Genomic DNA, 16,656 nt, shown 5'->3' on the forward strand with positions numbered 1-16,656 from the left:
TAGACCATACATTGGGAGAAAATGAGGGTTCTTTAGGGCTTCACCAAGGAGGCACTCCTTCCCCCTAGAAAGATTGCTTCAGTACATCCTGTACCAGGACAGTAATAGATATTCTTTCCATAAACTATCTCAGGACCAGTTTACTTGATTTTTGAATACTGTTGCTATGGTGACCTGCTGAACTACTTAAGGAACAAAAGAGAAATATTTCACAGGACATGGACAGATATCTTCAAACAGCACAATTTCAGCTTTTACCACAATTTCCATTTGGATCGAAACTCCAGGTAAAATGTTCAGTAACAGTCTGAACTATAAGTAACCTATTATCTGTCAAGCGCTTGCACTGATACAGCTCCCTGCAAGCACATGTCCTGGAACGCTTTGCAAAGAAAACTGCTGTAAATTGGCATAATTCCTTTGAAGAACTGAGGATTGGGGCCAGTATGTAAATTAACAAATCTAGCTTAAGGAGTGAATTGAAGAGTGTCCTTTAACAAAGAACACCATTGAATTCTAGGCTCATCACACTCCAGTCTTTGGTTCTCTGCAGGAAGAAACCTATCGGGAATTGGCTAAAAAATGGTCCTATTTTTGCTGCAGTTCTTCCGATTGCACTGCAAGCATCATGAAACCCCTTCTGTGGATTTCGGCATCTTAAAGGGTCGTGCTAGATGTATAATAAGTAATAATTCAGTGCCAAAGGTTGTAATGGCAGCAGCTGATGCCCTTTTAGTTACAAAACAGTTCACATTTTAGATTATTATTTTATTTGAAATATGCAACTTTTTTAAATATGCCCCCTACTCCAGACAGGGGACAACATTAAAAAATGGATTATATATTTCATTGTGTAGAATGGATGACTTTGGAGGAATGCAACTAAGGCAAGACTCAGATTTGACCTCTGGATCAAACGGGATTACATTATATTCGGAGGAAGGTGAGAAATTAAGCATTTTCTTCTGAGTAACAATTGTAAAAAACAAATTTGCTTAGTTTGTATTAGAAATGTGTATAGAAATAAGAGAAATCAATAGATCTAGATTATAGTAAAAATGTAGGGACAGATTTTTATGTATGTATGTATGTATTTATTTATTTATTTGGAGTGGGAACAGCAATTCCATACATGGTTGGAAAGACGGAAACATTTCGATGGCAGATTGATTTTTTTTTTAAGGCCTGTTTTAGAGATTTAGAATATTGGAATTTGGCCTCATGAATGTGAGAAAGTTGCATGGGTTTAACTAAAGGTGTGAAAACTGACTTAGAATCATAGAATATCAGGGTTGGAAGCGACCTCAGGAGGTCATCTAGTCCAACCCCCTGCTCAAAGCAGGACCAACTCCAATTAAATCATCCCAGCCAGGGCTTTGTCAAGCCAGGCCTCAAAAACCTCTAAGGATGAAGATTCCACCACACCCCTAGGTAACCCATTCCAGTGCTTCACCACCCTCCTAGTGAAATAGTGTTTCCTAATATCCAACCTAAACCTCCCCCACTGCAACTTGATACCATTGCTTCTTGTTCTGTCATCTGCTACCACTGAGAACAGCCTAGCTCCATCCTCCTTCAAACCCCACTTCAGGTAGTTGAAGTCTGCTATCAAATCTCCTCTCATTCTGTTCTTATGCAGACTACATAATCCCAGTTCCCTCAGCTTCTCCTCATAAGTCATTTGTCCCAGCCCCCTAATCATTTTCATTGTCCTCCACCGGACTCTCTCCAGTTTGTCCACATCCCTTGTCATGGGGGGGCCAAAACTGGATGCAGTACTCCAGGTGTGGCCTCACCAGTGCCGAATAGAGGGGAATAATCATGTCCCTTGATCTGCTGGCAATGCTCCTACTAATACAGCCCAATATTCCATTAGCCTTCTTGGCAACAGGGGCACACTGCTGACTCATATCCAGCTTCTCATCCACTGTAATCCCCAGGTCCTTTCGTGCAGGAAACTTACATAAACTGCGGCAAAAGACTGGGTTGCCACACTTATTTGAGTTCATTTTTAAGTTGATTAGGAATCAGTTAAAACTAATCAGAAGTAAGCCACACTTTAACCAAAAGAAGAGAGTCCACCAAGGGTATTGCACTGTCTTAACTAAATTGGTTAAAAAATGTACTTAATTTAATTGAGTGCAGCCTTCTCCTATAGACAAGTCCTGTAGTTCCAGCAGAGATGGACTAGTTGGTAGAGAACAGGTAAGATGGTTATAGATGTAAGAAAAATGCATCTTATCATATAAGCTGCACAGCTATCACATCAGTATCGCGTCTGTAAATGTAAGTGTGTGTGCATGAGAGAGAGAGAGAGAAAGAGGATCTCATAATTTTGCCAATAACAATAAAAGTAAAGTCACAAATTGTATTTTATGTGTATTAGTTTAGTTATAGTTTTGACTGAAGCCTTGGCTCTTGATCTGCTCTTATCGAAGTCCAGAGGAATTTGCTAGTATAAGGACTAAGCCAATGTTTAGTAAGGATCTCAGGATTTTGCTTACAATTATTTTATGTATTTATAAGCAGTAATAGAAATAATAACAATAAAAGTGGTACTGGACTTTGAAGACATTTACTCTTGACACCTTCCCCTTATCTGTGTGAGAAGAATAAGTGCACAATGCACTGATTATGCTTCTTGATACTGTATCAGACAAGCCAATTGTAATGATTTATTGAGATAAATGAAGGGATTAAGCTACAGAAACTTTGCTTTACTTTACTTCCAAATGAGTGTGTGCACCCAGAGGTTTAGTGCACTTGAACTCCTGCACTTCAGCTTCACACCTTCAGTTAATTTATCTTCACTTTCCCAAGTGTCCTCAGGTAGTCACAAGCCCAAGTTCTGCTTATGTTTTACAGAAGAAATTAAATATATCAATAGAAGGGTATATGAAGAGGAGGACTTCAATATGCTCACCTTTGAAGATCTTCTCTGCTTCTCATATCAAGTTGCCAAAGGAATGGAGTTTCTTGAATCAAAATCGGTATGTTTAACCTATGAACAATGTTTAGAGTGTAAAGAATAGAAAGATAGATCAAATTAACAGCAGGCTGTCTGAAATAGAAAACTGTGAAGTAACAGGTTTAAACCATATCTTTATTACAGATTTTAAAATAACCATAATAAAATACTCCTAGATTGTGCCTTAAGGCTTGACTGTGTGTAAACCAGGTCTGATGCATATGTGACCAGAGGCGGATTACTGTTTTGTGGGGCCCTGGACTAGAGCAAGTGAGGGCCCCTCCGCACCACTTTTGCCTGCAGTCTCCTCAGCCCTCCTTCCCAGCCCTCTTGCCAGGGAGCAGGGTGAGGGTGTGGGGCACAGGGGCTCCTGTTTTTCAGGCTGGGGACCCTGGGCACGGGCCCCATAGGCCTGTACCTTAATCAGCCACTGATCTCCAATAAGATTAAGTAGAGTTTAAAGGGCTATGTCCTCCTTTCTAAGGAAGATTGGAAATGCCTCATGCTTCTGTCACAAGGCAGAGTTTGCCTTAGTGGAAGGGGTCAGGGGTTCAGCTTCTTAAACCCATGGGTTCTTGGTGAGCCATACAGAACTCCTGGGAGATCTGCTGGAGCAACAAGGACCTTTGTGCTGAGGACCTAAGCCTACTCATTGTTCCCCAGCCGCTAGGGCACCTTGAGGATGTCAGCCAACCACTTCTATAGAAGCCATGTTGCTCGAGGTTCCCTGATTACTTCTGACTATAAAACCAAACCTTAGGTTGTGTCTGTGTCTCCACAGCATAGAGAATGAACCTATCCACATTACTACAGATTGGGTCTGTGGGGAGTAGTGTATTATGCCGTGGAGAATAGCTAGCTTCCAACCCCCATCCCTTATCACAGTCTCCTCTCCCACTCCCAACCCAGATATACTGGCTTCAGTTCCTTCTGCTTGCCGAAGTGAAGAGGGGAGTGGGTGGGCTCTAGCTGTCAAACAGAAAACGTCTGTGACTCAAGCTATGTATTAGCATTCTGGTGCCCTTTGGAGGTTTAGCTTTATCCAGTGTATAATCAAACTCTATTTCTGCTGTTGTTTTTTTCCCCTCTGAAATGATAGTTGCTGAGGAGAGAATTAAATAAGCCACTCACCTCTCTAATCTCAGCCTCATTATCTCCCATTCCTCATAATAAGCAGGTAATATTATTCCATAAACAGCTAGTAACTATGACATTAGTTCTGACATCCTGTTTTCCATTGTGCATATTAGCATTGCAAAACCAAGCTATTTCACTTTTTCATTAATGCAGGTAAAGTTGTTTGAGCAGGGAAAGGTGCAAGATTTTGCAGATAAAGCCAAGAACAATGAATAACAACTTCCATCTGTTGTAAAACAATGCACAACCCTAACCCGTTCTTCCTTTGCAGTGCATTCACAGAGACCTGGCTGCCAGGAATGTATTAGTGACCTGTGGAAAAGTAGTGAAAATATGTGACTTTGGCCTAGCTAGAGATATAATGAATGACTCTAACTACGTCATCAGAGGCAACGTAAGTTCATGCCTACTTTACATTTTTCACATAATTGTAAAAACTATAAGCTGATAAATGCATATACAGTGGGATAGTTATACTAGCTGGTAGTTATACATGTAGCTGGACATACAGGAGAGTAACCTCACTGTGTCACTGAAAAAGTTTTCTTGCCTTGGCAAATGAAAATAGTAGATTTGGTATTAGCCTACTCAGATTTGGTCTGGACCCTGCAAATGTTTGTATAGTAATCTAAACATTAGTTAACTTAAGAATATGACACTGTGGGCCAGATACTCGGATGGTGCAAAGCAGAATAGCTCCAGAGAAGTCACTGTATCTAAGTCAATATGGTATAACCAGCACTTTATAAAACTCACTCAGTTTCATATACTAGAGAAGGGTGAGGGAAGCAAGATCTTAGAAAAAAATGCAGGCTGAGTCATGGCTGATTTCTACATGAGCTCCGGAGTTGGAATTTTTTGGTGTGTATGAGTTTGGCGGAGGGGGAGGGATAATTAGAGCTTGCTTTGTTAATTAATGTATTATTTTAGACTAATGTAAAGGCTTGGAGAGGCTTTTGAGGACAAGGATGAGTAAGGATAGAAAACGAAAGTTCTATGGCCACACTTAAGAATTCTTTGGGACACCCAGGGTGGTTCCTTTGATCTGTGTGAGAATGAGGACTTGGATGAGGTTTCCCAGGTGTGACAAAGTAGGGTTTTATTCATCTTGTTACTTTGCATGTGAGTCTTACTGTCCTATACTAAAATTGTATGTACCTCCATTTCCCTGTGTACTGCACCAATATTTCGATGGTGGGAATTAGATGTGTGATTTTTGCTGAGGCCCTCAGGGCAGGTGACGCTGCCCAGCGGTCTGTATGTATGCTATGATGGTACCTTCATAACCTGAGACCCAGGAGGGGTATGTGACCAGGTGACACCTTTTACCCTGGAAGTGAGACGGAGGAGGAGGAGGAGCAAGGGGTGTGTTGGAGGTCTGATCCCCGGAAGCAGGCAGTCTGCTTGGGGGACTGGAAGACAGGGAGTCCAGGCCGTCTGGCCCAGGACTCCCCAAGATGGACTTGGTTGAAAGTCACTGATTTCTGTGATAGCAAGCTCTGTTCTATGCTGTGTTCCTGTCAACTAATAAACCATTCTGTTCTACATGCTGGCTGAGAGTCACTGCTGATTGCAAGAGTTGGGGTGCAGGGCCCTCTGGCTTCCCCAGGAGCCCCACCTGGGGGGACTTGTTGTGGGAAGCACACAGGGAGGAAGGGGATGCTGAATGCTCCGAGGTCAGATCCAGGAAAGTCGAAGCTGTGTAAGCTTCTTGCCCTGATGACAATACGTTCAGAGAGCGAAGGCATGCTGCACCAGAGTCCTGACTGGCTTTGTATGGAGTATTCCAGAGCATAGCCCCGGTGACTGCAGGCATGAATGATGCCAAGTAAACCACTCACAGAACTTTGTTGATCAGCTCTTTATTTATATAAAGCTAGATTGTAACCTTACAACCTGCCCTAAGAGAGGGGCAGAACACAGCTGCAGTAGCCCAGGAGCAGGCCAGAGAACAAACTGTGTCAGAGACTCACAGCTCCTCTCCTGATTCCCGATTGCTCTGGGGCTGGAGCAAGTTACTTCACCCCAGTCCACATGTGTGCTCCGCTGGCTACTCAGGTCAGTGAATAGGCTGTCAAACCAGAGCTCCTCCCACTTCTTGTCTTCTCCACTCCCCATCCCTGTCAACTTGCTCATAGTGAGTAGCCCCATCTCTCCTCCTCATGGCCAGTATCATATTCTAAGCAAGATCAAGGAGAGTAAGAGGGGGCCTTAATCTCCTGCATACCAAAGTAAGGACTCTGACAATGTAGCCCATGGAAGGCAAACAATCTTAGAACCTGTCAGACAGTAACCTGACCTACAGCTTGATGAGCTGTTTGCAGAAGCTATTTAAAATGAGGCTATTTTTCTGTCTGCAGTCAGACTTTGATTGTACGTCAGCAGTGAGTGATCTAAGGAGTTGGCTATACTGTGTGTAGAAAATACTAATCAAGCTCCTTTTCTGTCTCTTTGTACAGGCTCGGTTACCAGTCAAATGGATGGCTCCTGAAAGCTTATTTGACAGGATATACACAATTAAGAGTGATGTCTGGTCTTATGGAATATTACTGTGGGAAATATTCTCTCTCGGTATGTTCTATATCACAACAGAAGAGCACCACTTTTCCTTAGCCTCCTGTATGCTAATATTTCCACAATATTTCTCATAGGTGTGAATCCTTACCCTGGAATTCAGGTTGATTCAAACTTCTATAAACTCATTCAAAATGGATTTAAAATGGATCAGCCATTTTATGCTACAGAAGAAATGTAAGTGTAAATTCTGGATACTACGTAGGGATTAATTAATTGTTAATCAAGTAATTATTTTTCCTAATGCTATCTTTATATTTATTCCACTTGTTTGCTCTCTACCCTGCCTACCAGAGATATTCCAGGCAAAATCACGTCTTTCTCTAAGGCTGGTGAAGGATATTTGTTAACGTAGCTTTTGTCTAGAAGCAGAAATTATTATTGTGTCATGATCAGCAATGAACTTTGTATTTGTTTGAAAAGACCAGTTTACTACCTGTTTTCAATTGGTCCTTACATTCTCAGAAAACTTCCTCTTGGGCTGGTATTCCAGAATTTTCAGCTCCATTCATGCAGGAGGGTTTATTTTCTATAGCAAGGGTTACACAAAATCAATTTTATATACTAAATAAAGCTCTCATGAACTTTCTCTTCTTTTTTTTACTGAACCCAGCTGTGTCCAATTCAATTCCAGGGATATATCAGCGCCTTTAGAAGAGGAGAGTGATAACACAAAAGGGTTTGGGTGGGAGCAGGAAACAGGAGATGCAGGGGCATTGTAACTCTTGTGCTTCTCAGCATGAACATTACAATCAACATGGAGTCTGATGTGGATATTCAAATTCCGTGGAGGTTATACCCAGCAAACACCTGTGTCTGTGTGTGCTCTGCCAAAGGGGAGGAGTCCTAGGGGACAAAAATGGAGAGAGGGGAGAAGGCAGAGGGCTGCAAGACATTGAGCATGAACGAAAGGAAAGGATTTTGGTTTCTCTGGGCTCCCCATTGCAGTCCTTTTGACATTTACCAGGACAGCCTGTAGACATGCTGATATCCATGAGGCCAGGTACACGTATTGCAAAGCTATGGGCATTGCAGTGTCTTCAGGCTCTGCCTGTAGATATTGTAATGCCTGGGAAGTTGCACATATACATTACAATGTTTGTGAGTCCAGCAGGGATTTCTGTGGAACTTATAAACCCCACAAGCATTTATGTTGGCCGTATAAATTCTCAAGGGACTTCTGCAGAGATTATAAACATTGCATGGACTCCTGTGAAGACTCTGTGTGGACTTCATATAAATTCCACAAAGACTTTTGCAGGATTATGCTCCATAAAGATCCCTACGGAGATTATATGACTATGACGTTCAGTTAAAGTGGGGGCAGGATCAGCCCCATAGACACAGTCTGCCATTTCTTAGGAGGGAAATGTTCTCCTACTAGTCTCAATGTGGAGGGTAGACCTATTGAATCATGTTAACATTGCTAAGATCTCACATGATAAGTGATATGTAATGTGATAAGTAACTAACAACCCCGGGTGAAATCCTGGCCCCTGTGAAGTCCACCAGGGGATTTGACATTGACTTCAAGGGGTGAACTACAGAGGTTAATGTATGCATTCTCATTCTTTTTATTTATCTTTCTGAACAAATAAATCAAACCTGAATTCTTTATCAATATCTTTCTGATACTCCATAATACAGTCTGTTGATCTTTGGCATTTCTGTAATGCAGTTACCATAGTATTTAACCATTGATACATTTTCTTTGGAAACTGTCACATATTTCTTCTTTTGTTCCTGCAGATACTTTGTAATGCAGTCCTGTTGGGCTCTGGACTCTAGGAAAAGACCTTTCTTTTCACAGCTGCGTTCCCTTTTAGCACGGCAGCTGGCTGATGCAGAAGGAGCGGTATGCAATCATGCAAATACAAAAAATGCTCTGTTTTGCAGTTCTGTGTTTTAAATGTATCTTTAGAGTCCATAATAAGGTACTTGGAACTGATGGCTCCTATTGCTGACCCACTTCATTAGAAAGGATCCCCAGGGACACCCCATCATGTCATGGAGCTGGTTTCTTCCCCTAGCTAAGCCATTCACAGAGGACTGAGCTGAGACAGAAGAGGAATCCTTTTTGCAGAATTTATTGTGTTGCTCTAATAAACCACCTGGGACATAGGGACTTCCTTTTTCCTGCCTGTTTCTCCAGTCCAATGCAGGAAGGTCACTAACTGTCTCTCTGTGCCCACAGAAACTAGTTCCCCTTTTGTAAAAACTAATGCAGCTGGCTTTGTGGTCTACTGGCAATGCTGATGGCTGCTGTATGTGGGGATCTGAATTGGGATATATTGCAGGGTCTGTCAGTGGCTGGGAGTGCTGTGGGTGCAACATGGTTGAGTCCTGGAGGAAGGAGAGCCTAATGTCACTCTCAAAGGACCCCCTCTGCCAGTACAACTAATGTTGATAGGGTCTGGAGGGAGCAATAGGCCACCCTCTTTAGATGGAGATATGTTATCCTAATGCTGACAAATAGGAATATGGAGGATCCTAAAGGAGCTTATTTTACCTGCCAGAAAAGTGATCCCAGTGAAAAGATGAACTATAATGCCTTTCAAAGCCATAGGTTCCCAGCTGGCTTCCTGCTCTTAGCAGGCCAAACAAATTTCCAGGATGGAGTGTCCTTATGCTGATTATAAATTAACCTTGCTGCTTCTGCCTTAAGCCTTCCTGCAACAGTGGGCTGACAGTAGTCATAAATTTAACCAAAAAGAGTCCCTTCTCCTTTTGTAGCTCTCAATCAACTCATTGAGCATGCTCAGTAGAGTGCACCTACTGTCATCACTAAGGGATGAACTGTACAAAGGGGCTGGGGTTTGTATGTTGCATGTGAGCTTTTGAAGGAAGGTTTCATTGAAGTCCAGAGACAAAATTCCACTGTTGAACTAAAAAAGACGTTTTTTGCCCTTGCACCTTTTATCAGCTGAGATATTTTCCTCCTGGGGAAGAATTTCCCACAGGGGCTGAATGTTTATTGCTCCTATTCCACATTTTTGCTGAAAAATAGCCTGGATGCACTCTCACAATCAGAATTCAGATGGCAGCAATGTACCAAACTGTTACAGACCATGTAGCATATTTTCTGGCTGCTATTAGCAAGCCCTAAATGTGTTGTTGCTGCCCCAGTATTTTCTTGATGTTTTTGTTCTTATACACGTGACAAATGCTACTCATGTCACTTACGGCACTTCGGGAAGGTGCTCAGATTCTACAGCGATGAAGGCACTATGAGAACTTGAACAGAATGATAGATAACCAGTGTGATACTAGTTGCTAGGAAACTGTGTGCAATAGATAACACTGTTATAAATGATCATTACTAGAGATTAAACATAAAGAATTACATATAATCACTAATCCGTTTCAGTGTTCATACCATCTGAATCTCCAGTGCACTCATCTTATGAGGTCATGTGTGCTACTAGGGCTGTTGTAGCAGGGATCCTCTCCCTGTGTGTGTATTGAGCGAAGTTACGGAGGTGGTGACTCAAAGGGCAACCCCCTTCTGCCTTCCACCAAAGCAATGCGGATGTGGGGCGAGAGGTCAGTCATGACCCAGTCCCCCTCCATTGAAAGCAGGGGTCTTTGGAAGATCACTTATGAGCTGACTTCACCCCTCCAGAGATGCAGGCGGTGCTGTGAGGGTAGATCTGGCCTCAGTTCTTCACAGGTGCCAGGGTTAAAGGTAAAGAAGAGCCAGTAATAACAAATAAATGTACACCTGGCCTGTGAGACAAGATGGGTGAGGAAATATATTTAATTAGATCAGCTTCTGTTGGTGAGAGAGATCAGCTTTCAAGCTTCTCTCTCTGATATCCTGGGATCAACATGGCTTCCACAATGCTGCCTATGCTTGACCTGTTTATTGAGTGCAACTATGAGGCCAAGTTCTGTCTTATTCATGTGGCCTCATTGAAAAATCTGAAGGGAAAGCATGTAGTAGGGGCTCGATCCTGCAACTCAATCTAGAGTTGAGCTTTCTAGCTCCGATCCAGCAAAATACATCAGCACATGCTTAACTTTAAACATGTGACTAGTCCTGTTGAAGCCAATGGGACTATTCAGATGCTTAAAATTAATCACCTCCTGATTTCTGCATTGAGGCCAAAGCGCTCAGCACCTTGTGGAACTGAATCTTTGTTATGGTGCATGGCAGATCTCCAGCCCAGCCTAGCTCTCCTGAACAGTCATTGAGGATCTATTCCGCCTAACCTCCAAAACAAAAGTCAGGAAGGTATGTAATGGGTCATAGTCACGGAGGCCAAGGACACAGTCCATGTGTTTGTGCAAGGGAATACCCAAACCCAGCTCTTAGAGACAGCCCCTTGAAATATTGAATTGTATTCCTAGGTCTCTGCATTCCAGGAGACTGATTTTCTTCAAGTTACTCACGTCAATAGGACTTAAGGACATCCGTAAGCGCATGCTTCTTTGTCTTGCTGAATTTGGGGCTAAACGCACCTGTTTGTCAGATGGGGACCAGATCACTTTCTTCACAGGATTTGAATTTGACCTGTTGGCTTGGAAAATGGATTTTTATCCCTCAAACAATTTAATATTATTTAAAGCAAAATGTTCAAGATGCTGGCAGCTAAGCTGCATCCGCTAAAACATGAGCACGCATCCTTTTTCATGCACAAAATTCACGTGTGGCTTTATTATAACTTGTCCCTTAGTAACAGCAGTAAATTAGTAAATGCAGTTGCACACATTTGGCAGGCACAACTTAGACAACTAGTTTTGAAAATATGGTCTTAGATGGTTATTACCTTTACAAGAGAGTGCTTAGCAAAGATTTACTCTCCTGTACTGTGGCTGCAGTGCATTCAGCTTTACAGCTGGTATTCATTATTGTATTACTTGCTATTTTGCTAATATAGTTACACTGAATTTAGATATGAAAATTCAGTATTATGAAGAAAAACTGGATGCTAATGTACTCTGTTGTGTTTAGAGCAAACAATAATTTATATGACTTACTTTCCCTTCCTAATATATAGGTCTATCAAAATATGGAGAGCAATATTTCTACACACCCTTCCAATTCCAAAACCAGACCACCCGTGAGCAGGAAAAATGAATGTCTTCCATCCACTATTGCATCCCAGGATGAAGATTCTCAGATAAAAAAATAATCCAGTTTTTGGACTTTACCTAGAAATTCATATAAGCTCTGTATATGATTAATGTTTTATGTCACCACTATAAGTAAACAGATTATTAGCTGCTGCTATATTAGCATTTCTTACAGGCAATTCCATCATCTCATACCATGAAGGGAACTTTTATTCAAAATCATTATTTTAAGTCCAGAAAATGCATTTACCACAAGCCAGAAGCAGTATGTATTTTTAATCAATGACTTTTTGATGCATCTACAACTGAAAACCTTCCAGTAACAGCTTTATGGAAGCTGTATTTAATCAAGACAATACATTCAAACTACTGTAAGCTGCATTGTAAGCAAACACGAAAATCTTAAGGCATTTTCAAACTTGCGAGCTTTAAAGTCAGGTACCTAAATCCTGGCGCTCTGAATTTTCAGAAGTGCTTCTTACACACAGCTCCCATTGAAGTTAATGAGGCTTGAGAGTACACAGCACCTTTGCAAATCGAGCCACTTGATTTAAAGACCTAACTATAAGCACCTGTGTTTGAAAATGTTGGCCATTATTGCCAAGAACCTAATATGTTTTTGAGTATTTCTGATCATTTGATTATGAATCTTTTCATTCCTTTACATTTCCTGTTAGATGTACAGCTTGAGTTCTTGTACGTCTGCCAGATGGACACACTTCATTTTTAATTAGATTATTCTTGGTCCTAATTTAGGGGCATAATCTCATCTCTATGATTCAGCAACCATTCAACTCCCATGAGTTTTAATGAGAGTTACATGTATGAATCCCACTGCACTGAGATGAGAATATATCTCTCTATCTCCTTTCCTGCTTTCCTATGAGAAAAATCCCTGAGGTGATTGTTCTTCATATAGATTTGGAGATATATTATTTTCCTGTTGATGATATGGGATGTGTTGGCACAACTTCTAGGAATGCTAACCAGAGATGTGTGCATAACTCCCAATGAATCAAGAAAAGAATATGCTTTTTTAACTATTTTTCTCTTTCTGCCCTACAGGAATTGCTAACCATGTTCAGCACTTTCTTTGGTAGCTTCAGTAGGTGTACCATTATTTTGATTAAATGTTACCCCATGAATTACGCTGCTATTTACTAACAAACTCCTGACAATGATTAATAAATCTGTTCTTGTACAGCAATAATGCATTGCATATCTCAGTTGACATTTATTACTGAATTATCAGATCACAATGTGTTATACCAGATATGAAATCCTGCCTTTGAAATGCAAGTGTAGCAATAAACTTTTTTCAAATATATTTTTCTTTTGTTTCTAGAAAAAGCAAACATGCTTGGTGTATTTCAAAAGGTTTTTTTCCCCCCAATATATGGAAAAATGAATAATTTCAAAATACTCAGAAAAGGGACTACACTGTTTAGCATGGTTGAACACATGTCTTAAAAGCAGATGAAAAAAAAGGGGTAGTGATCCATCCACAGATAGAGGGGGCCATTTGGATAGGTTTTTGGCCATTGTGATTTGTAGAGCTCTATGGGATGAACTGTACATGTAGTGCATGCCATTCATGTTACCTGCTGCATATAGCACACACATGGGTATAAATATTTTGGGTAGGATTGTGCCCGGCACTGAAGATAGGATAATTGGAACCTCCCTTACAAATCTTGCATGGGCTACCTGGATCTTGGCTCTGGGCACACAGCGATAAGTTGGTGTTGTGTATTTGCTATTCCCACCTCCAGAGTGTGAAGAATGGCTGGAGCAGGGCAGAGCTGGAGTAAGGGGGCTTCGAAAGGGAATAATGATTCTTAGAGCCAGAATTCCCTCCCTGGATGTTCCTGGTTCAGCACAGCAAAGTGCCGGCCTATTCACAGACTTGTGCAAAACCACCCTTTTAAATGGCTGCTTTACAATTTTCTTTCTCTCGCTCTTAAAAAAAAAACAAAAACCAAAAAAAACCCTTGGTGTTAAACATGTTGGGTGTTATACAGCAAACATGTAGATGCACAACAGTGACCAGAGAAGATTTATCACATAAGTGTCACAACACTGCTATCTGATACGGAGAAAGGTACTAGTCACACGTACTGTGTGCAGCTAAAATGTTCTTTGAATAATTCCTAATGCCTCTCAGGGCTTCTGGGATGAGGAGGGAGTAATATATGATTTTGTTTCTAGTGCGTTTCACCCCAGAAGAGAATAGAATGGCAAAGAAATTTCTCCTTAATAAGGGATAACAAAATAAAGTGCTGGGGCTGAGAGGTAAACTGGTCCAACAGTTAGGACACCAGCCTAGCACCTAGGAGATCACGGTTCAATTTCCTGCTCTTCCACAGCTGTCCTGTGTGACCTGTGCTAGTGGCTTGTAGCCTCTCTGTGCCTCAGTTTCCCATGTGTTAAATAAGGATGTCACTTCCCTACCTCACAAAGGTGTTAGGAGGATGAATACATTAAGGATTGTGAGGCTCTCGGCTACTGCTGTGAAGGGGTATATAAGTACCTAAAATGGCTAAGTTGTATACAGGATGGGCTTTATATCTTGAAATAAGGATCAGTGGCACTGCCCAGAGGATTATAGGACATCAATAAAGAGTATGGAACCATCTTTCTAGTGAAAGTCCCTGATAGAAGGATGAGAGAGAGAGAGAGAGAGAGACTGCTGAAAACTTCAGAAGAATCATTAAACTAAGAAACATTTAAATAGTAGTGATCCTGCCACAGCCAAAGAATGATAACAAAGGTTTAAAAATTAATTGGATCTGTTATCATAAAAAGCATCATATGCTCCCCCCAGGTTTAAAAAACCGTTATGAAACAGAGAACAAAATAGGAAATATAACAAACCAAAGTGCAAGATACACTCAACACTACCCCCAACCTTCATGACTGAGGCACCTAGTTGCTGCTGTGATCCAATTGATTTGTTTTCATTTTTCTGCTGCGGGGCAGTACCAAGTGACCTTGGTCAAATTAGCCAGACTTTTGCCTACTTTTGTAAACAGTTGTAAAATCATCATCAACAAGAGAAGGTCCCCTTATCCCTCAAATATGTATATCTCCCTTTTTGACATAACCATGAAGAGAAAAGTAATGACACCTATACCAAAGGAAAGGCAATTCAGAATCTACAGCAAGCCTAAAATGATGGGCTAAATGCATAGCTTGTGAATGTTAAAATACTGTCAACTATTATGAAGTGTCCGTGAGGAGTCGCAGTTAATTACAATTACACTTTTATTGGACGCTAGGGTTGAAGAGGAAAAGCCAGGCCAACCCCCAGACATTGTTTTAAAGTTGGACACTAGGTGGCGCCCTAAGATCACTTTTTTAGTTTTTCTGTCCCGGGTTAGCCCTGCACTATTGTATAGTCCTAGTCATGTATATATGATTTTTAAAGCTTTTGCGTATCTAAAGTTTTGTACAAACATAACAGTTAATTCTCACAAAATCCTGGCACCCTGCTCCACCTATCCCTATCCAAGTAAGGTCCATTGGCCTCAATAATCAATATTAACATTTTAAAATCCTGTCACTGCAATAAAAGAAAAAAAGAACCATTTTAAATAGCTCTGCCTTGGAGCTTTTTGTCCAAATTCAGCATGGCTACTTAATGTGATAGTCGAGATGGCCCATTTGCTTCACCCTCTTTGCTATGATTAATTGTTATGGGACAGTCACAATTATACCTATCTCAGGCGTAACTCTGGACAGTATTTGGCACTATAGGTTTATTTTTCAGCTAAGTTTTCTACACAGAGCCAGCGTTGTCTGAGTGGTGTGGACAGTGGATTGGGGGACTGGAACTCCCAGGGTCTGGGTTTATTTCTCTGCAGAGGTGAGAACTTGAGCAGGTCACTTACACAATCTGTTTGCCCAGTTTCTCCAGAGGCTAAACAAGGGCTGAGAATTCTTTCTTACTTGTTTTGCCAGGGCTTTCCTCTCCCCTTACAGGATATAAGTAACTCTTGTTGGAGTTAGATGCACACGAAGTGCAGGATCGAGCTCATTACCTTACAAAAGGCATTTTCAAATTGTCATACTTTGGGATCTAAAACCATATGTTACTGAGGGCTAAGGCCCTGCTTTGTCTGATTGTAGAGTTCAGACAACTTAGCCTGGGGAGGGCAGCATGGGCCAGAGACAGAACCCACCCCTTGGATGAATCACATCTAAGGTTAGTTGTGCCCCTAACTCTTCCTGGGGCCTTGGGTAAGAGTCTCTGCCTCAGTTCAACAGATGTGTAAAATGGGGAAATAACCGCTTTACGCACCTCCCAGGTGTGCTGGTGCCCAGGTGGGCACATTATCTCAGATGATAGAACTGCCTGGAAATCCAGGGTTTAGAGAAGGAATCAGAGGTCTGATCCTGCTCCCATTGGTGTCAATGGGAAAGTATCTTTTGGTTCCAGTGGAAGCAGGTTTGGGCCCCAAAAGAAGGTTTTGAGTTTGTTTGTTTTCATCTTCATGTAGTCCACAAGGAAGGAAAGAAAGAAAGAAAGAAAGAAAGAAAGAAAGAAAGAAAGAAAGGAAGGAAGTCTTGGGAGCAGAGACGAAGCATGGAAAATTTCATCCTGTAAGAAGATTTTGGATAATTATGAGCCAGTTAAATCAGGAGGTTGTACTTTAAACATGTTACTACTTTGGCTATAGCATCCACTACTAGCTACTACTATAATTCTTAGTGAGCCTGAGCCTGCTCCCATTAAAGTTAAATAGGAATTCAGATACTGTCTTCATAGGAATAATTCTGGTACTAGTAGTGGTTCTAGTTATTATTCATACAGCACCTGGGCAGTGCAATGGTGTTTAAATGACAAATAAAATCACTATCTTAAACAAGCCCCGGTCCTACAAACCTTTACTCAAGCCAGC

The 16,656-nt window shown here is 41.4% G+C and overlaps 1 protein-coding gene across 1 annotated transcript in view; it reads left to right on the forward strand.

The window, feature by feature from the left end:
- The window catches only part of FLT3 (fms related receptor tyrosine kinase 3), a 70,120-nt gene extending 57,038 nt beyond the window's left edge, over window positions 1-13,082 (forward strand). Inside the window, exons 17-24 of the mRNA XM_050937361.1 lie at window positions 134-287; window positions 858-943; window positions 2,866-2,990; window positions 4,377-4,499; window positions 6,565-6,676; window positions 6,757-6,856; window positions 8,429-8,534; window positions 11,680-13,082. Of these exons, the coding sequence (XP_050793318.1) occupies window positions 134-287; window positions 858-943; window positions 2,866-2,990; window positions 4,377-4,499; window positions 6,565-6,676; window positions 6,757-6,856; window positions 8,429-8,534; window positions 11,680-11,814 (941 nt within the window). The 3' untranslated portion in view covers window positions 11,815-13,082. The remainder of the gene's footprint in view (window positions 1-133; window positions 288-857; window positions 944-2,865; window positions 2,991-4,376; window positions 4,500-6,564; window positions 6,677-6,756; window positions 6,857-8,428; window positions 8,535-11,679) is intronic.
- Window positions 13,083-16,656: the final 3,574 nt, after the last annotated feature.

This window comes from Gopherus flavomarginatus, chromosome 1, assembly GCF_025201925.1.
Source record: "Gopherus flavomarginatus isolate rGopFla2 chromosome 1, rGopFla2.mat.asm, whole genome shotgun sequence".
NCBI lineage: Eukaryota > Metazoa > Chordata > Testudines > Testudinidae > Gopherus > Gopherus flavomarginatus.